The sequence below is a fragment of the Nerophis lumbriciformis genome, linkage group LG23 (assembly GCF_033978685.3).
Source record: "Nerophis lumbriciformis linkage group LG23, RoL_Nlum_v2.1, whole genome shotgun sequence".
In the NCBI taxonomy this organism is placed as follows: Eukaryota; Metazoa; Chordata; class Actinopteri; order Syngnathiformes; family Syngnathidae; genus Nerophis; species Nerophis lumbriciformis.
In genome coordinates this window covers 29523167-29544632 of record NC_084570.2, presented here as the reverse complement: position 1 = coordinate 29544632, position 21466 = coordinate 29523167, and the positions used below count along the sequence as shown (strand labels likewise).

General features: G+C 39.6%; 2 protein-coding genes across 2 annotated transcripts in view; one reads left to right on the top strand and one right to left on the bottom strand.

Moving 5' to 3' along the window:
• LOC133622280 (uncharacterized) overlaps window positions 1–19427 on the top strand; it is a 112856-nt gene extending 93429 nt beyond the window's left edge. Inside the window, exons 2-6 of the mRNA XM_061984831.2 lie at window positions 2119–2239; window positions 17624–17661; window positions 17799–17885; window positions 18129–18221; window positions 18424–19427. Coding sequence (XP_061840815.1) covers window positions 2137–2239; window positions 17624–17661; window positions 17799–17885; window positions 18129–18221; window positions 18424–18717 — 615 coding nt within the window. The 5' untranslated portion in view covers window positions 2119–2136 and the 3' untranslated portion in view covers window positions 18718–19427. The remainder of the gene's footprint in view (window positions 1–2118; window positions 2240–17623; window positions 17662–17798; window positions 17886–18128; window positions 18222–18423) is intronic.
• The window catches only part of slc6a14 (solute carrier family 6 member 14), a 156220-nt gene that overhangs the window by 111424 nt on the left and 23330 nt on the right, over window positions 1–21466 (bottom strand). The window contains exons 5-8 of the mRNA XM_072915842.1: window positions 20609–20723; window positions 20401–20533; window positions 20187–20327; window positions 433–568 (exon numbers count right to left, since the gene is read on the bottom strand). Coding sequence (XP_072771943.1) covers window positions 433–568; window positions 20187–20327; window positions 20401–20533; window positions 20609–20723 — 525 coding nt within the window. The remainder of the gene's footprint in view (window positions 1–432; window positions 569–20186; window positions 20328–20400; window positions 20534–20608; window positions 20724–21466) is intronic.

The following is a 21466-nucleotide window of genomic DNA, read 5'->3' as shown; positions in this document are numbered from 1 at the left end:
ACTGACCGAAAAAATAATAAACTTAACTAAACTACATTTTGCTTCCGAGTTTCGATGACCCGCCTTATCTTGCCTCTGATTGGCCAGTCCGTAATGTTTGCTGCAATGTTTCGCCCTAACCTTAGCCAATTGTGACTCAATATACGAACACCAACCAATCATCATGGATGTTCTCTGATCTCATTCATCCAGGTCATTGAAGTTTATACATAATTTTTTTGGAGTCCATTTTCTCTTTTTGTAGCTTTGATGTAAGCTACCTCGCTATATGGGTCTAAAAGAAGCTAAGCTACAGAAAAAGTTACTTGTTAAAATAGTAGTTAAGCCAACGCCAAGCTACTTGGAAATGTGGCTAAGCTATGTAGGTTAGCTACATGTAGCTTGTTGCTGCCCATCACTGGAAATTAGCTATGACATATCGAGCTTTCTTACCGTGGTTAACGATGCATATGACGATGGTGTCACGGAACATGTTGTTGTAGAAATGTCCGTAGGAAGCCAGAGTCACCAGTCCTCCACTTGCAATGGAGAGTGAAAACACAGTCTGAGTGGCTGCGTCGGTCCAAACCTGCAATAAGTGGTTGTACTTTTTTAACACCATGACAACAAAGATGGTAGAGGTTTCTGAGTCGTTTACAGTTGCAAGTACAGGTGAAACTAAACAATAAATAAATATAAAAGTTCATTCATGTCAGCAATTCAACTTCAAATGGAAAACTACTCATTGTTTTATATTTTTTAGGGCATTTGCCAGTCCCCTAAAAGTGTTACAGCAGGTGTTTTATAGTTTTATAGAGCATTGAGCTGTGTGAGAAATTTCAGGTCAGTCCAACTTCCGAACCAGGATGAGTTGAAAACAAGATCAATAAATCTGTGACAGCGTAGGAGAAAATGATGCTCACGTTCAACCTTTGCATGTCTTTGCACAAAACGGTGGTGCATTCAAGAACACTTGATTAAAGTTAGAAACAAAGGTGTCACTAAGTTTTGAAGACAGAGGAGATTTAACCACCAGGAGATGTAAAATAATAATAATAACAACATTATCATGATAATAATTATGTATTGTTTATCATATATTTATATATTATTATCCTGTTACACTCTGAAGAAAAGGAAAACATGACAGACTTATAATCATATTTAGGTAAATAATATAACACAATATAATACAAAGTAATATAATATAATGTAGTATAATATAATATAAAGTAATATAATGTAGTACAATATAATATAACATACTATAATATAATATGTTATAAAGAGGATATGATTATTTAAATTCATATTCCGATCACATTACATTTGTTGGCACTATTCTGTGAAAAAATAAACTAGCTTTTATTTTTTCTTTAACAAAACCAAATTATAATTATTGTTTTAAATATTTTTATCTTATATCTAATAAAGTTTTTTTTAATTTTTTAATGGTTTCAACCAAATCCATCCTAGAGTTTTTGTGTGCGTGCTAACATACCAAGTGTGTGTATGGGGCAGCGATGTCGGGTTTAGGGTGGGATGGGGGGACCTTTAGAGGTCTTGTGTATGGGGGCCCAAAATTGGTGCTCCGTCCCTGGTAAGAGAAGTTATCTGACCCAAGCAAATTCATGCGGTCATGTAAAAAACATGAATAACATGTTTCTCATACGTCACCTAAAGGGGAACTAATATTTCATCTATCAAACACACACACTTATGTTGACAGTGTAGTGGAATTTCTGACCTTTTGAACCATATTTTGTGTCTGTGGAAAAGCCTTAAGAATGTCTGCTTGTTTCTTTTTTTCTATTCTGAACCATCGAAGGACCATATGTGGGTTATAGTTGAACGAGTGGTCGGTCTGACCATTCTACAAAATGTTTTGATTGTTTGTTATGGCTAAAAAATTCAAGGAGGTTGCAGAATAAACAGGTCCAAAACAACGGGACCTTGACACATGAGGAAAACAGATAAATGGCCAGTAGACCAGGCCTCTGTGTGATTCGCATGATTCTCGATTCAGAAAACGTCTCCGGGGGACGATGTCTGTTTGCATGACAATTCAATCCAATTTGTACTTTTTGATTATGGGTAAATAAAACTTTTGTACTAAATTCACCTTTGTTGCTGTTTAAGATTCGGACCATCCACCACATGAAATTGGCGTCACGAACAGGATGGTCTAGAACGCTGCAGGTCGACATCCGCTCTTGGTCTCTCTCTAGGCAGACAAAGATTTGCACGCGCGCATCTAAAGGTAAGCAATTTTGCTTAATGTGTAAAAGCTGTCTGTCTGTAGATGGAAAGACTAAATGTTATGGTTGGATTAGGTTGTTTTATATGTGATTATGTTGTCTGTGTGTTTGTTTGAAAACTTGTGATTTCTTGTTTAACAATAAGGGGAACTGTTAATAGAATTGTGGTGGTTCAGGAGTGTGTTGCGCGGAGTATTTGAGGCAAATACATTTTTTAACCTCTTCTGCCGTTAACGCCAGAGGGGGTCTTCTTCTGCAAGTAAGCTCGATTGGCGGTTTGGATACAGCTAAAGTAAAGGCATTTTCACTAGCTGGGTGGTACATTTGACTATTAAAAAATGTTGAAAGTCTGCGAAAGTGCGACGCATCTGTTTATGTGGAAACTGCAGCGGTAAAGGCCTCATTTTTAGGGACTTTTCAGGGACTCCGGTAAAGGAGATCGACTGAGCTGTCACGACGTTCTGATTAGTGTGCTGCAGTTTAGACAGATGGAGATCGGGCTCCGTACAGTTGAGGCGTTGGTGGAAACTGTATGGAACTGACCAAACATGATGTCTGTAGAATCGTTGGCTGATTACCAGTGATTCTATGGCCCCTTTAGGCTGGTTTCCGTGTTGGTCAGGGTGGTATCGCAGGGTCTGCTCCGCTGGACGGGTTAATCGCCGTTTTATGAGAAAGAAGGGACCTGTGTTCGTGTTATGAGACGGCCGTTCCACAAAAAGCATGCGTGTATAATTGTTTATACTGTCCGGACATTGGGGTGGGTTGTATTTTGTTAATGTGTGTATATATTGGTGAATGTTGAAAAGTGTGATGGATGTGGAGTGATTCAGTTTTTGTTGGTACATATATATATATGCATATTTTAATAACACTTGTGTGTGCACCTGCGGGTCTGATCTGTTTCATTTCCCTCCCTTGAAAGGTAATCATTACTCCCACACTCCCGCATCCCCCACCTTCACGCTTTCTCTGACATCCCTGCTAATCTGTAAAAGTTTGGAAATTGTCCAAAATGTGTGTGTTTATAAGAAGATAGACAAAGTTTATGTACGGAAATCATATGAGTGAATGATCCATCCATCCATGTATCTTCTTCCGCTTATCGGAGGTCGGGTCGCGGGGGCAGCAGCCTAAACAGGGAAGCCCAGACTTCCCTCTCCCAAGCCATTTCGTCCAGCTCAGAGTGAATGATAAATGTTGTTTATTATTATTAGGTTCTGATATAATACAGCTGTGCTTCTGGGTGTGATTGTGACTGTGCGATATTATAGTTTTGTAAAAAAGTGTCTGAGATTTGGATTACACAAAAAAGGCTCACTCTTTGTTGATTTTTTGTGTGCACGTGTGACGCAGGAAGAAGACATTTTGAGATAAGAGGTGTGTCGTTGTGATGAGGCTGTGTGACGTGCTGCACGTTAGATGTGGGCCGGAGAGGTGTGTCACTGTTAGCATAGCATAGGTTAGCATAGCATAGCATAGTTTAGCATAAACTAGATTAGCATAGCATTGAGCTAGGTTAGCAAAAATTAGCTTACTGAGGCCTAGTAAGGCTAGGTTAGCATTTAGCTTGGCATTACAAAATATGAGTGGACAGCTGCACTCAATCTGAAGAGAGTGCTGACAGGTTGGTTTTGATAATAAGTAAAATAAAAGATACATAAATAAATAAACATTTAAATATCAATAAATACATTTGGGTAACTTTGAATTAATATTTATACAGCAAATACATTAAATAAAGTTAAATAAGTAAATTCAATAACATTGAATTTAAATCTAATAAAGGTAAATTGATTATTTAAATATATTGACATTTTAATTATTTTAAGAATAATCACGATAAAATAAAATTTAAATGTATATTCCAAAACATTTTTAACTTTTATCTGTGTAACTGGTATTATGATATATTGTCAACGTTTATAGTCACACCTGTGTGAATCATGGAGTTTGAGTCGCAGGTTTGGTCAGCAGTTGGGGCTTCAGTAAACTGAAACCACTGTTAGCCGATGAAATAAAAAGATATTCACAGAAATGGAACAAGCGGACACAAACAATTACAAGGCAAATACTTTTTTTTTTTTTTAAATAAAAAAAAAAAAAAAAAAAAAACCTAAACGCATTCAGAAAGGAGGTGAGGAAGAAGTACAGACAAAAGTCGCCACACTCAGCGCTCCAGTCATAACAAAACGTAGAGCAGCGTTAAACAGACTCTAATCATAAGAACATACTAAGTTATGAGAACTTAAGTAAACAGACAGCAAGTAAACCAGAAATAATAATTGAAATAAATAACAAAGAAAGCAAATTTCTATGTGACACTGAAGCATGTAGAATTACATGTAGAGAATAAAACTAAATGGAAATAAATGCCTGCAAGATAAGCAGTCTGTCCAGTGTTTACAAGGACGAGACGTCATGAACTGTGCTCGGATTAGCAATAGATAGATAGATAGAAAGATAGTACTTTATTGATTCCTTCAGGAGAGTTCCCTCAGGAAAATTAAAATTCCAGCAGCAGTGTACAATATTGAGATCGAATTTAAAAAGTAAAAATTAAATAATGGGGGTATAAATGGAAACAAAATACAAAAATATTACAATAGAATAAAAATAAAAAGCAACAATGAGAATACAAATATAACAGTAAACTAAGAATATAACAAGATAAACTAGGCAGTAGTGACCATGTTATGAAAAAGTATTGCACTGTTATTGTTTTGCATCCCCTGTAATCCTAGTACCGACCCTCCCCTCCAGAGAGGTGTTGTACAGTCTAATGGCGTGTGGGACAAAGGAGTTTTTTAGTCTAAATCATATCTAAAGTTTAAAATTCTAAAATTAAGGTTATGAAGGAGGAAAAACTGTTAAGAGATAAATAAAGACGCATGACATTATATGGTTTTGGATTGTTGTTGACCCTGTTGTATTTTATAAGACTGATTTATTTTGGTTTGATGTGTTTTTAAGGAGATACATAGAAAAATTGATGTATTACATGTAAGTTGTATTGTGAAAGAAAGAAAGAGAGAGAGAGAGAGAGAGAAAGAGAGAGAGAGAGAGAGAGAGAGAGAGAGAGAGAGAGAGAGAGAGAGAGAGAGAGAGAGAGAGAGAGAGAGAGAGAGAGAGAGAGAGAGAGAGAAAGAGCAGGAGAGGTTTGAAGGGAAGGTGAAGAGAATGGATGTTTATAACCTTATGTGAATGGTTTTTAGGAGAGGAGAATAGAAATAGAAACATTGTGTGAAGTGTAAGGAAAAGATGGATACAGGATGTGGTTTGTAAAAGAAAAAGCAAGTTGAAGGAAAGAGGAGAAAGTGACAAATGAAGATATTCGTAAATGGTATTCGTGTGTCAGCGTATGCTGTTGGTGGTGGTTCGCTGCAAGTTTGTTTGGTTGTTTGAGTGAAATGGGAAGAAATCAATAGGAATAATTAGCAAAATGGAATAAACTATGAGTGTGACAGATAATGAATGAATGAATGTATGAAATAAGTTTATTTCGGTCATATAATCAACCATCAACCATTTTGTGTGACCAGTTTAACAGTACATATTAGACATTTTAACAATCATACACATTTACGCACAGAAAGAAAAGAAAAGAGAAATAAAGACTGAAAAAGGAATAGGCTGAAGCCAAAGCTTATATTTGCCTATCCTATACATTCACTGAACATTAGATTGCCTGGAACATCAACGTTAAAAGATGAAAGTAATTGTTACTATATTTTATAATGTTCAATCATTTCACCTTTCAAGGTTTTCTTAAACCATAACAAAGAACTACATGTCTTTAACTCATCACTGAGCTTGTTCTACTATTTAACTCCTAAAACTGAAACACATTTGTATTTATTTATTTCCAATAACAAGGCTTGTGGAACATCACAAGTTACTCTTTCTGGCTGTGATTTAGTCTTATTAATTTCCACATATTGAGATCTATTACTTAAATAACTACTTAACCACTGTTGTGAAACACCTCTTATGCCATAGCTTTCCAATTTATAAGGTTATTGAGATAGGATTGAGGAATATGTCTGCTGTGGTTCGCCATATAATTTGGAATGTGCACTCACGCACACACACGACCCTGTGTGTGTGTGTGTGTGCCACGCAATCAAAATGACTGGAGCCCAACACTGTGTGTGTGTGTGCGTGTTGTGACTGGTTTGAGTGACCAGGTGAAGGACCGGGAATAAATGCATGCTTTTATTTTGTAGAATATCACGCACGACAGGAAGTCAGAGTGCACAAGTGAAGTGTAGCATGACAGCATGCTCAAACCAACTGACAGACACAAATGATAGTTTAATTAACTTATAGATAATCTTTTGTTGATTTAAAAAGTTACTTAAATATACATGAAGTAGTACGTGTAATCTTTGAATTAGGGGTATTGATTAACATTTAATGGGACAATTAATGCTCTGATTTTAAACGTGATATGCAGAATTGAACTAAGCAAGAGGATAATGACAAGGCTGTGACAGAGCAGCAAGGAAACATCTCCTTAAATTACAGATCGCTGAAACTAAATGTCAAAAAAACCGAGAGGAAAAATCAGCTAAAGTATATTCAACAGTGGGTGTACGTGTTTTGAGCTCCAGCAGATGGAGGAAAGAAACCTCAACAAATGTGAAACCAGACAGTCAGACTCGGGTGGTGGTCGCGGTTATCCTAGGTCAAGCCAGGGTGGAAACTGTTTTGCAGCCGGGTGACTGGTCATGTGACTGTGCCAACTTCTCTAAACAAAACAACCTCCGATTTGCAGCCAGAACATCATACAGGTGTGAAAGAGGATGCCCACAGCAGGACGAACAGTAGGAGATACAAACAGGCCCCCTGCTGGACATAAGTGTCAACGGACAATGTTATCAGTTCATGATTGACACTGGTGCCACACAATCATTGAAACATCCCTTTGTGGTCGACCTGCACACACCTTGCTTGCTTGGTAATGACCTGCTTTACAAACTGTACCCTGACATTCAATATCACACAGAAGGAACCTTCCTGGTGTTGCCTGACAGCATGACATCAGCTGACATCTACTGGGTACACCTCCTCCCGGGAGCAAGTGAAAGACAAGGACTGCTCGAACTGTCCTATCAGTGAAAGCCCTGGCTGACTGAGCTGCGTCCGTGTGTGCCGCCACCCGACCCGCCACAAGTATGATCACCAATTAGACGACTCATAATAGGAGCCTTTTGACTTCTGTATATGTTGGAACTCAAGTTATGGCCGCTCATGTGAACTATCCTTACAACAACAAGCATGGTATAAGATGGACAATTGCTGTCCCACATTGTTCCCTTGCCCTCTGTCCCGCCTACGAAACCAAAGACTTAGGTCGAATGATAAAACAGGGCGTAGCTGCCGCTGATTGAACCGACATGCAAATACCACATTTTCAATTGTTTCGGTTGTCTGTTAAAAACACAGCTATGGGCTGTAATTTGGACACTCCTGCTGTAGGCTACGAGGAGCTAGCAGCTGCACAACAGCTGAGCTAAAACAACACATTTAAGCATATCAAATAATTATAGTTGCTTATTACATACACAAAGTTGCTTAGAGACAGAAGTCTGTAGAAAGTATTCAGTAACAAACGTGTCCGCATCATTAAACTTTCTAAAACAGGAACCATACTGAACAAATCCAGCAGTTACTGTCAGACTCTAATCTGGGGTACCTTTGTCTATCGGAGACATGGTTAAAACCTGCAACACCTTTTGTTCTAATTAATGTCCCGGGGTACAAGATTACAGAAAAAAACAGATCAAGTGACAAAGGGGGGAGGAGTTATGATTTATGTAAGGGAAAACATTACAAGTGAACAAATAACCCTCCCAGTAGATCACCTTGAGTGTGTTGGAATTAAAATCACATTGTCCTCAGAAATGTATTTCAAGGTAATTGTAGCATACCGACCGACCACAGCTAAAGACATTTTTCTCAATTCATTTTCAGACATCCTCAAACAGCACAGTATGAAAGAATTGATCGTTATGGGGGACGTTAATCTGGACTTAATAAGTCGCGTAGAAAGAAACTTTAGGATATTATAAACGGATTTTACATGACACAAATGATAAGCAGCCCTACTAGAATTACATTTGGATGACAAAAATTAAAGAGATCATCTGTAAATACACTAAAACAAAACCCAGAAAGAAAAGTGCTAAAATAAAAATACCTTGGATTAATGAAACAATTTGGATTCTAATGAAAAATCGGGACTCAGCTCTCAAAAGAGCAATTAAAACAGGTCTAAATACAGATCGTATGATTTTAAAAGTTTTGAGGAACAAAGTTACAATGCTTATGCGGAAGTCTAGGGCTGACTTTCACTTAGAATTAATCAAAGCTGCAAAAGGGAACATTAGACAGTTATGGAAAACCATTGACAAACTCACTGGAAGAGAGCAAACAAGAAACAACACTATAACATTAAATATCAATGGCGCTACTATCACAGACAGTCTGGACATAACTAACCATTTTAATGAACATTTCATCCAGTCTGTACAAACCCTGAATAAAAATTCCCTCAAAATCAGTGCAAATAATTGCCATTTATTCAGGATGGACTAAGTTTAGAATTAACAAATGAAACAAAGGTAAACAAAATCCTTCCTGCATTATCAAACTCACGATCCAGAGTCTGGACACTTTCTTCCTAAAAATGTATAAAGATAATCTTACTGCTCCTATAACAACATTGATAAATAAATCAATAACAGAAAACACTTTCCCTACCACGTTGAAAACTGCTACTATCATCCCAATCCATAAAGCAGGAAATAAACAAGACATCAACAAGTACATACCAATTAGCTTTCTCCCCGTTATATCCAAAGCAATAGAAAAATGTATGTTAAAAAGTGGCTTTGGAGCAATCAAAGCTGCTCACACAGTCACTAAGGTGGACATTATGTTTGACATATGTGTATTATATTTATCCATGAGATCATTTTTTTGTAAATTGTGAGGTATGTGTGTGTTAAAATCATGGTTGTTTTTACAAATGATGACAGATGTATAAAGACTAAACTAAATAAACTACTTAGTGAATTATTGAGGCCACAATAATTCACTAGGTGTTGTGAAATATCAAATTACTATTGCAAAAGCAAACATTGACCTCAAACATGACCTGTCCTCCGCCTCTGCTCTTGCTGCGCTTGACTATCAGCTGTCTTTTCTTTTTCTTGGATGTTTCTGAAAGTGCTGCTACTACTATTACTACTACTACTACCACTACTACTACTACTACCACTACTAACACTGCCTCTATCTGTGGTAGAGACTTTGTAAGGAAGTGGCCTAGGTCAGAAATCAGTATGGTCCAGGGTTCTAAAACCCTAGAAGAGGGGTATGTAGTAGAATTTCTGACCTTTTGAACCATATTTTGTGTCTGTCGAAGTCTGAAAAGAGAGTCTGTCGAAAAGCATAAGAATGTCTGCTCATTTCTTTTTTTCTATTCTGAACCATTGAAGGACCATATATGGGTTATGTTATGTTTTGGACATCGCAGCTTGTCGTAGTTGTAAGCAATGTATGATGGGAATCCGGATGTTGTGTCGTTTTAATGAAGTGCCGGCTGAAATAAAGACACGCTAAGAAATAGCTCCGTGCCCGTCTACTTTATGGGTCGTAGACAAACTTACAAATACCGGGAACATACATAACAAGTGGCGACGAGGTGGTTTGAGAACCCACGGGCGCGGTATGTCTGGAATGTGTGTGTGTAGTCAAGTTTTATGAGTGGCGGTGTTTTACTGAGGAGAAGCTAACGCGGCTAGTTAGCATTTGGCGCGTCACAGCCTGCGTCTGTTGTGAATAGCGCGAAGAGGAATAAAAAAAAAAAAAAAGGAGAAGAGGAGACGTGTGACATCACCGGAGGGATGACCCGTCTGAGGAGGAATAATTGTCAGAGGATATTGCTAACAACCAGGAGCCTGAAAGGAAAATGGCAGGAGTCGTTGGTAATATTGGCCCTTTTGTTGAACACGTGGAGCAGTGGAGTGCATATGCAGAACGTTTTGACTATTTTGTATTGGCAAATGACATTGCTAACGATAAAGTAGTACCCACATTTTTGTCAGTGATGGGTCCAAAGACATTTAATTAGTTGCGTGACCTGCTGCAGCCCACCAAACCGGGGACCAAAACCTATGCAGAAACAGTGGATGTTCTGACCCAGCATTTTTCACCCAAACCATTAATGCTCGCAGAAAGGTTTAGATTCCACAGACGCAATCAAGAAGAGGGGGAATCTGTTACCATGTTTGTTGCAGCGCTGAGGAAATTAGCTGAACATTGTGAATTTGGACAAGGTTTAAATGACGCATTAAGAGACAGATTGGTCCTCGGACTGAGAAATGAAGCCGCTCAGAAGAAACTGCTGACCAAAAGTAACCCAACGTTGCAGAAAGTCATTGAAATAAGTGTCGCCATGGAAATGGCCTCAAAAGAGGCTCACCAAATGAACGCTACAGGCGGAGTGCATACAGTTCAAACGGATAGACCTAGTGGACAAGGGACATGTTTCCGTTGTGGGAAATCAGGACACCTAGCCACGTCATGCTGGTGTAAGGATATGGACTGTCGCAGTTGTGGAAAAAGAGGCCATATCGAGCGGGCCTGCTTAAGAAAAAAGAACAAGGAGAAAACATCAAAGTCTGCCAACATACATGACTCTGTGAAGAACAGGAGAAAAACACAGGTGCACACTGTGAGACAAAGTGAGACTGTGTCCAGCGATTCTTCGGAAGGAGAACAGGAGATGAGTGTACACACACTGAATATAATGAAGAAGGATGAAGATTCTGAGGGTTACTGGGTGGAGCCCATGCTGGAGGGGCACCCAGTGAGTATGCAAATAGACACTGGTTCAAAAGCATCCATCATCTCAGATGGGGTTTACAAAAAAGTTTTGAGACACCTTCCGCTGCGACAGTCTGATACTAGGTTCAAAACCTATCTAGGGGAACCTGTACCCATGGCAGGAATGACTGATGTCATGGTCCAGAGTAACAATCAGGTGAGGAAGCTTCCCATCTATATTGTTAAAGGTGATTACCCGGCTATTCTGGGACGTGTGTGGTTAGAGAAAATGAAGCTAAGCTGGCACACTGTAAAAATGGTATCACCAACGGCTACTAGTCTAGCTGCTATTTTGAGGAAACATGATGAGGTTTTCCGGAAGGAGTTGGGCAGTATGAAGGACATTACTGTCAAGCTAAACATTAAACCGGAAACAACACCAAAGTTTATGAAGGCCAGGTCGGTACCATATGCTATCCGATCGAAAGTGGGGGATGAGTTGGACGCCTTAGTTAAAAGCGGTGTTTTGGAACCGGTGACTGTCAGCGAGTGGGCCACGCCCATAGTTCCCGTACCCAAGAAGACGGGAGAAATACGAATCTGTGGAGATTTCAAAGTGACACTGAACCCTGTACTGTCAGCAGAACAGTATCCTCTTCCCCGCATTGACGATTTGTTTGCTGGGCTGAGTAAGGGGCAAAAGTTTAGCAAAATAGACCTTAACCAAGCCTACTTACAAATGCACGTGCATGAGGATTCTAAAGACTTGCTCACCATAACTACACAAAAGGGGCTTTTCAGATATTGTCGACTCCCTTTCGGGATCACATCAGCCCCTGCACTTTTCCAACGTGCCATGGATCAGATCATACATGGCCTCCCTGGTGTACAGTGCTATTTGGACGATATTCTGTGCACAGGAAGTACGGACCAAGAACATCTGGACAATTTGGATGCTGCTCTTCAAAGGCTGAAAGAGTATGGGCTCAGGGTTCGCAAAGACAAGTGCGAATTTTTTCAACTGTCTGTTGAATATTTGGGACATGTAATTGATGCCCGAGGGTTGCATACTGCGCCGTCAAAGGTTCGAGCGATAGTGGATGCCCCGCCGCCAGAGAATGTTAGCCAATTACGTTCATTCTTGGGCTTACTGAATTATTATGGCCGTTTTATACCGAATTTGTCATCCAGACTCAAGCCGCTACATGACTTACTTTGTCAAGGAAAGAAGTGGAATAGGAGTGATGCCTGTCAAGAGGTTTTTCAGAAAACAAAGGAGACATTAGTGACATCAGGGGTACTGACCCATTTCGATCCATCACTCCCCATTCAGTTGGCCTGCGATGCATCCCCATATAGAGTGGGGGCGGTCATTTCACATTTAATGCCAAACGGGGTAGAGAGGCCTGTAGCATTTGCATCACGGACCTTGAACAAAGCAGAGACTAACTATGCTCAGATAGAGCGGGAGGCGTTGAGCATAGCCTATGGGGTTCGCAAGTTCCATCAGTACCTGTATGGGAGACAATTTACATTGCTGACAGATCACCGACCCCTGACGACCATCCTGGGGTCGCACACTGGGTTACCCTCACTTGCCGCGAGTCGCATGCAGCGGTGGGCGTTGCTCTTGTCAGCACACTCGTATGACATCAAGTATCGCAAGGCTGACCTGCACGGCAACGCCGATGCCCTGTCCAGGTTGCCTCTTCCTATCACCAGGCCTGAGCCGCGGGCAGCAGAAATCTTTTACTTCAGTCAAGTGGATGGTGCGCCAGTTTCTGCTGCTCATGTGAGGAAGGCCTCTCGCACTGACCCTGTCATGTCTGCGGTGATGGACATGGTGATGGGGAGTAGATCAGGTAGCGATGCCCCCAGTATTCAACCTTATCTCTCCAGGAGAGCAGAACTGTCGGTGCAATCTGGTTGCTTACTGTGGGGGAGGAGGGTGGTTATCCCGCCATCATTGCGTAAATCAGTTCTGCAACAGCTCCATGCAGGTCACAGTGGAATAGTTCGAATGAAGGAGATAGCAAGGAGTTACTTCTGGTGGCCAGGAGTGGACAGAGAGATAGAGACTACCGCCAAAACCTGTTCCTCATGCCAAGAAGTTAGGAAGGCACCCCAACTAGCTCCTCTACATCCCTGGGAGTTTCCCGAAGAACCATGGCAACGGGTGCACATTGATTTTGCAGGACCTGTAGAGGGTTGTATGCTCCTTGTGTGTGTGGACGCCCACAGTAAGTGGCCGGAAGTGGCCATAATGAAAACCACTACCACTGCAAAGACTATTGAGAGGCTGGGGGAGATTTTCAGCCGGTTCGGTTCTCCTCTTCAGTTGGTCTCAGATAACGGGCCACAACTGGTGTCACAAGAAATGACTACCTTCCTTGAAGCAAATGGCGTACAACACATTCGATCTGCACCATTTCACCCTGCGACCAACGGTCTTGCTGAAAGGTTTGTGCAGACCATGAAGAAAGCTTTGAAAACATCTCAAGAGCAGGGATCATTTCACCAGAGATTGCATAGATTCATGTTGAGCTATAGGAATACTCCCCATGCCACTACTAAAGTTTCCCCCGCTTGTCTTATGTTCAAAAGAAACCTTCGAACAAACTTTGACTTTCTGAAGCCAACAACGTTGAAGGATATTGTTCAGCATCAACAAGAGAAACAGATTAAACAAAGAATGCAGAAGGCTAAAGAAAGAGTCTTCTCTTCGGATGAGCCAGTGTTAGCAAGGAACTACAGTACTGGCCCCCGATGGGTCCCTGCAACCATAGTCAAGCGATCTGGTCCTGTCTCTTACACCGTTAGTACTGCTGCTGGACTGGTATGGAAAAGACACGTCGATCAACTTCTTCAGGCAACAGCATCGACCCCCAACCAGCCGTCGGTGGATACTCCGAACGAGTCCGAGTTCAGCGCACCCCATCTCTTGCTGCCACTACCCCAAAGAACAATGGAATATACTGGTGAGACTTCTGCTTCCGACTCTTCACTACGAGATCCTGTGATGGATGTTCCAACACGCACGGCTGTTCCAGAGTCACCCAGCGGACACCGTAAGACTGAACATTCTGTTGAGCCCCGTTATCCGGTAAGAGAACGTCGTCCTCCAGAACGCCTGAACTTATAGACTCTATGTTTAGAGACCAACCCAAACCAACTGGGGCAGAATAATCCCCATGGGTGTGGTCACGGGGTGAGGCCGTTTAACCTCACCTCAGAGTTATGTTGGGTAACTGTTACCAAACTATGAAAAAAATAAAAATAAAAAAAAAATAGGTGAAGTGCCCATGATACAGTTAAGTTAGGGTGTTTTGCTATAAGGATTTTGTTGTTGGGGGGGGGATTTTTTCTAAGGGGGGAGGAGATGTTATGTTTTGGACATCGCAGCTTGCCGTAGTTGTAAGCAATGCATGATGGGAATCCGGATGTTGTGTCGTTTTAATGAAGTGCCGGCTGAAATAAAGACACGCTAAGAAATAGCTCCGTGCCCGTCTACTTTATGGGTCGTAGACAAACTTACAAATACCGGGAACATACATAACAGGTTATAGTTGAACGAGTGGTCAGTCTGACCATTCTACAAAATGTTTTGATTGTTTGTTATGGCTAAAGAATTCAAAGAGGTTGCAGAATAAACAGGTCCAAAACAACGGGACCTTGACACATGAGGAAAACAGATACATGGCCAGTAGACCAAGCCTATGTGTGATTCGCATGATTCTCGATTCAGAAAACGTCTCCGGAGGACGTTGTCTGTTTGCATGACAATTCAATCCAATTTGTACTTTTTGATTATGGGTAAATAAAACTTTTGTACTAAATTCACTTTTGTTGCTGTTTAAGACTCCGACCATCCACCACAACAGTAAGGATCAAAAATGGAAAAATAGCTGACACAGGATAAGAAAAAAAATGAAGGTAAAGGTATTTATCCAATGTAAGTATCATACTACAAAAAAAAGGAAATATCGGGCTCGGAAGATGTTCTTTCATTTGTTTAATTTTGTAGAAAAAAAGCGGATAACAGACATGACACAGAACTAAAGTCGTTTCAAATGGCCACTTTATGGCTTTCAGAAATACTGAAACAAAATCAAGGATATAAATTGAGGTCATTTGTAACATTTTCATTTTTAGATTAGTGGAAAAAAATCGAATCACTCAATTCTGAGGACAAAGGTTTGTTGCACCACCTTTGGCTTTTATAACTAGAGCAGTGGTGTCAAAGTCAAGGCCCGCGGCCCACTTTAATGACTTAATGGGGTCCCAGGCACCCCATTAAGTCATAAAAATGGGGTCCCACAGTGCATTTTTGGGGTCCCATTTTTGGCATTATCATCTTGGTATATTTTGTCATCGTTCCCAAATATTCTTATGATAGAATAAGAAAAGTGTCTAAAGTGTCTTCATTCATTGCATTCACTGAAGAAGTACTGACAGCAATCATTATCTGACACACAGCCCAATATCACCAGTGACTGTGGAAATGTGAATGTTTTCTTCAGGCAGTCGTCTTCATAAATCTCATTGGAACGCCACCAAACAGAAGTTCCAATATCATCACCTTACCCAATGCAGATTCATGACTCATCACTGAATACAACATTCATCCAGTCATCTATAGTCCAAGATGACTTTTCCTTAGTCCATTGTAACATTGTTCTTTTCTGTTCAGGTGTTAATAACAGCTTCCATTTAGCATTTTGGCCATTTCTTACAGCCTGGTCACAGACGGTGACTCCATTTTTCTCCCATTTGTTCTTTGTTTGTTTTGCAGTGCAGTTTTTGTTTGTTTTGAAGACATATTGCTTTGAGTTTTCTGTCTTGGCGTTTTAATGTGTTCCTTGGTCTACCAGTATGCTTGCCTTTTGCAACCATACCATGTTGTTTGTACCCGGTCCAGATTTTAGACACATCTTTTGCAACACTGCTTGATGATTGACCTTCTGGGAGAAGTTTGAGAAACCTCTCCTTTGTTTCGATTGACACCGCAGAGCTGTTGACCCACCTGCTGCAACAGCTCTCCAAGGTGTATACACGCCTTTTAAAGTACAGATTAATGAACAGATTTAATCGGTTAGCCTTGGAAATGAAAATTTACAGGCTGATTGCATGATTATTTCTTCAGAATTGAGTAATTTCATAATTATTTCACGCTACTTGATCTAAAAATCTAACTGTTAGACTACCATAATTCATATTTTGGATTTATTTTGTTTCTTAAAGCCAGACAGTTGCCATTTGAAATAACTATAGTTCTGTGTCATGTCTGTTATCAGCTTTTTTCTACAAAAGTAAACAACTGAATGAACATCCTCAAAGTGTGGTGATTGCATCATTTGCCGGGGGTTGTAGAACCATTTGAGTTTCAGGGGATATGTGGCACAGTATGGGTGTGTTTAAAGGTCAAATTCTTGTCCCCTGTCCTTGGACCCTATTTACAGTACACTGAAAAAAGTGACTTTTTGGTGCTGTAAACTCTATTAGAGTAACTGTCATAATTTATACCTAATATTTTTAACATTCAGTAAGAACTAGAGTTTTTTAAGTAAAATTAAACATTTTATTAACGTAATACATGAATTATGGGGGAAGAGTAAGTTTTACTTATGTTTCCTCATACTATTTAAATGTTTAATAGTTGTACGTACATAAACCTAAAAATATTACATAAACTTTACTCTGAAAATCTAGTGTTTTGAAACGCATGCACGACGACGCATGCGCACAGCACAACAGGCTCCGGCCGTTAGGATCTCTTCACAGAGCACTGCAAGGTGTATTGTAGCGCCAGAAAGTCATTCCACAGGTAAGTTATTACGTTCTGTTTTAAATTTGTGATAATATACGTCTGCATGTAGTTTGACGCAAGATATGTAACTGCTCATAAGTTAATTAAGTTAAGTTAAGTAAGTAAGTAAGTAAGTTCGGTAAAAAAAATTAGCATAACGCTACATTGGTCCATGCTGGCCTGTAGTGGGAGGGCTACAGTTTTTCCTGATAAAAACTAAAGTTAACTAAATAAAGTTAGGATATTAAAAAACCACCAACCTAACGGTATAACTTTTATCAACTGACGTCAACATAGTAGAACATGGTATTGTTCTCTGTAAAACTTTTGGCGGCGACACTGAAGTAACGTTAACGTTAGTGAATTAATGTTAATTAATGTGCTTTGGGAATGAGGGGGCGATACTGCTGAATGTTTGGGAGAAATGCCCAAGAATAGGTTTTTAAAACACACATTTACTGACAGAAGCGCCAGAGGTCTTTGAGAGCATCAGCTTGCGATTACAAAAGAGACTTCGCTGGCAGTTTTCTTTCTTTTCTTTTTTTTGACAAGAAGCTAGTTATCGGTGTGAAGCCCACAGCAACATGTTTTTGTAATTCAATGAAAGAATGGATTGTTCATTACAACTTTTACTCGCAAATAAATCTGTCATGTGTTAATTGTTTTATTTAGCTAGACAAAACAAAATGTTCATTAATGTTTATGATGTAGTTTATTTCTTATTGAAATATTTTTCCATCAACAGGAAGCAAATCAGAACAGAACATTATTCTCATAATTCAGGCAAGTAGAAAATAATGTATGCATTATATTGCTTTGTTATTTTCCCTTATTCATCCATCATAAAGTAATATTAAAATTGTGGCTGAATATTTTAGACCATTGTTTTAATACCACAAATTGTGTCTCTTCATTTTCAGGGTGCCCTTTGGAGGAGCCAGTGGACTTTGTGCAAGGGAGGTGCCGTGGGGATCAAGATGAGGCCGCTCCTGGACAGACTGAGTCAGGTGTGCTTGTTTTGCTTGTTCATACAGTATGTTTTACAGGGAGCTGGACCTACTTTTTTTCTCACTCACAGACACATACAGTATACACATACAGGACAAGCCTCACACTTGGTAGATTCCATGCCCTTGCACACTCTGGGTCCATGCACTTAAAACACGAGCAAATATATGCACTTGTGTTTTCACTTGACAGTTGATTGTGTATGTATAATGGTTATGTTCATGTTCTTAATCTGTTCACAGAAACAGAGCATTGAGATGAGGCGTGAAACCATTATCCGCAGCCTTATACTGTACCTTGGCGAGAAGGAAGAGGAACTTTTTGAAGACTGCTTGGTATAGCATTATTTTAATCATTTAAAAATATTTTTTAATGACACAGGTTAATTTAATGTTAAAGTTAAGAGGAAAGCAGACAAAGGAACATATATTCTTGTGTTCATTCTTCCCTGATAATGAAGTCACTTTGAATGATTCATGCAGTTCTATTATTTGTTTCTCAATAACATTCTTCTTTTTTGTTGTAAATTGTATGCAGGAGGACAGCCGGAGTGATGTCAGTAACCACATCCTCAAAATACTCGTCGTCCACGGTGCTGATGAGGATCCAGTTGATGTCTCCATCCTTGTGGAAGGCCATGAGATTTTGCCAGGGTGCAACTGTACTGCGAAAGCTTGCTCACTGCTCATGGGACTGATTTATGCCCTGAACTTGGCATACCCTCCCACTTTGCGCTACACTTTTGAAGTCTTCCAAAAACTCATGCTGGAGCTGGATGGATTGAAACTGTCCCCAAAAGTAAACACCTTGAAGTTGAAGTTGCTTTGCTAAATGCATGTCATGACTTTGTCATCCTAGAGGAGGAAAATGACATCATTTATGGACCCTTGCTGAGGACGTAGCATCATGCATGGACTCTTGTGAAGAAATGCCAAGAATTAGCACTGAGTTCCAGTTCATCTTGGTTTACTAGTGGGTTGCCTGTCATAAATGTTTTTCATTTTTTGTCAAATAAGGTATCTGTTAATGACAGTAAAGATTGTATTCTTCAACAAGAATGGTTAGACACCTTAAGCTGTTTATTTTTAGTTGATTATGATGATTTTATTTCATTAATGTTTTAATTGCATACTTAAAAGTGCACTAGTCAGAGGACTGGTTTAAATGTTGATATTGCACTTTTTCAGTGTAGTTTGTAAGATTTTAATTGCATATTTGAGAAGTGACTATGTTACCAGATCTATGTTGGATTTGGTGTATAATGTGTAATACTGTGTATTTGTTGTTTACCAGTCATACCAACCTTTGGATATTTTCTTTAAAAAATATACTTTTACTACTATTTACTTTGAATACCTTTTGCTGGAGATACATCTTTAATTTACTGTTAGTACAAATTCTAATGCAGTACAATATAATGCACTTTTACTATTAACGCAGTACTTGTACAGTACATTCTGTTTTTCCCCCCATTTAAATAGGGGTATACATAATCCATACACCACTGCTCAAAGTTTAAGTGGCGGTTTCTGTCCTGACCCTCTCCCAGAAGTTGTTGTTGAGTATTATATTTCTGCAATGAATGTCGAAACTCTGTTTCAGAGGGTTGTAAGATTGAACTAAAAAGAAACTGTTTAATTGCATTGTAATTTAGTTGTGTGATATGTGATACATATATATTAAATGCATAGAGTATTGATAAAAATTTATTTGGTAACATTTATCAAAAGAAAAATGGCAATGATTACCTAATTTTAGTGAGTAATGTAAAGTAATGCAACCAAGTAAATTAAAATGTCAAGCACAAGAAAATAATTAAAATCTACTGAATTACTTCATAACAGCAAATACTACAGATATATAAAATTTACTTAAAATTTTGAGTAAAATTATGTTCCTGCCGATGAAAAACAAGTAGACTTTACTTAATTTGTTTAAATAAATATAACTTAAAACTTGGATGTAATTAAGTAACTGTTACTTAATATCTTCACAACTGTTATGTTATATGGTAAGTAGAATTTAGTTGATACTGGCAAGTGAGTGTTACTTGATATTGCAGCATTAAATTTTACTTAAATCATTTGCGTGCAAATACTTACAATAATTTTTTTAAGTAAATCTTATGAGTTATTTTTTTCAGTGTATGCTGCCTAAGTTTCCATCACTGAATGTGTTGGAACCTACCATTCTGTCACATGTTTTGCTAGCAAAAGTAACATTGCATCATTTTTGTCCCAAAAGTGAAAGCTACACGAGTAACTGGGCCCATGAACTCTTGCAAATATATTGCATCTTACCGCAGCCTCTTTCAACTTAGTGAGGTTGGACCGACCACCAACATAGAACTCTATCCCACCTCTGGCTCCCTCCAGTGTCACCCCCCTGATCAGCAGGATCACGAGTGCCACGAATGGGAACGTAGTGGTGAAATACACAACCTAGAGAGACACGAGGCACAGGGATGTCACTGAAGACACCACGGGAGCCCAACACGCTGTTGCATTGACATACTTTTCCCGACGACTTGATGCCTTTGATAAGCGCTGCAGCAACTAGGATAGCGCTGAGCAGCAAACAGAGAGCCAAGTGCCAAAGGACTGGACCGGTCTCCTCGATACTCGTGGATCTCTGTAGAGTCACATGACTGTGGAACAAAAGAAAACTGAGAATCACATTTTGTAGACCAATGTGTGAAGACATGCGAGTGCAACATCCTTACTCCCAGTACTGCTCACTGGGACTCTGCACTGGAACTCTTATCTTGCTGGATGAAGGACAACTTATGTTCTCCTGAGTCCAGTTGGCCATGACAACACCACTTAGGTTGCAGTAGACTACAGGCAGAAGGAGAGATGATGAGTCAGTGGATTAGTTTTTAAACCAAAATGGAAAACTGTTGCAAAGTCCCTGCAAATGAGCCTTTTACAAAAACGATGGAGAGGATTACAGGAGGACCCGTCAACTCTGGCAATTCCAATTTTCTAGCTGATAGTGCAGAAAACTTTGTGATTTGAATGTTAGCTTGTGGTGGAACCTCTGCTCAACAAGCATCGAATGATTGAGTAGATGTTTTTCTTTTTCTTTGTTTTTTTTATTTTTTGCAACGCTTGAATTTAAATGTATGTCAATGGATGTTCTCTTTCATCGGGTCACTGTCATCTCAGGTTATTCAATTGATCACAACTGGACTGTTTGGTTTGTCTTAGAAGACGTTTGGCCTCTCATCCAAGTAGACTTCATCAGTTCATGATCTTAGACTTAGATTGGTCACATACAGTCTTAGACTTAGATCGGTCACATCAAGTTGTAGACTTAGATCGGTCACATATAGTCGTAGACTTAGATCGGTCACAAATAGTCGTTGTGGAAGTCTATGTTGTGAGTTCCCTTTGGACCGACAGAATGTGTGTGGAGCCCGGATCCCAGGTTTGAAAAGTCTTTTATTGTGGGCAATTGTTCGTCGTCTTTGCTGCCACCTCTGTCTAGCTCATGCGCATCGTGAATTAGTTTTCTCTCTACGTGTTCTCCCTCCTCCCCTCATGGTCTCGGACGCTGCTAATAAAGGAGACAGGTGATT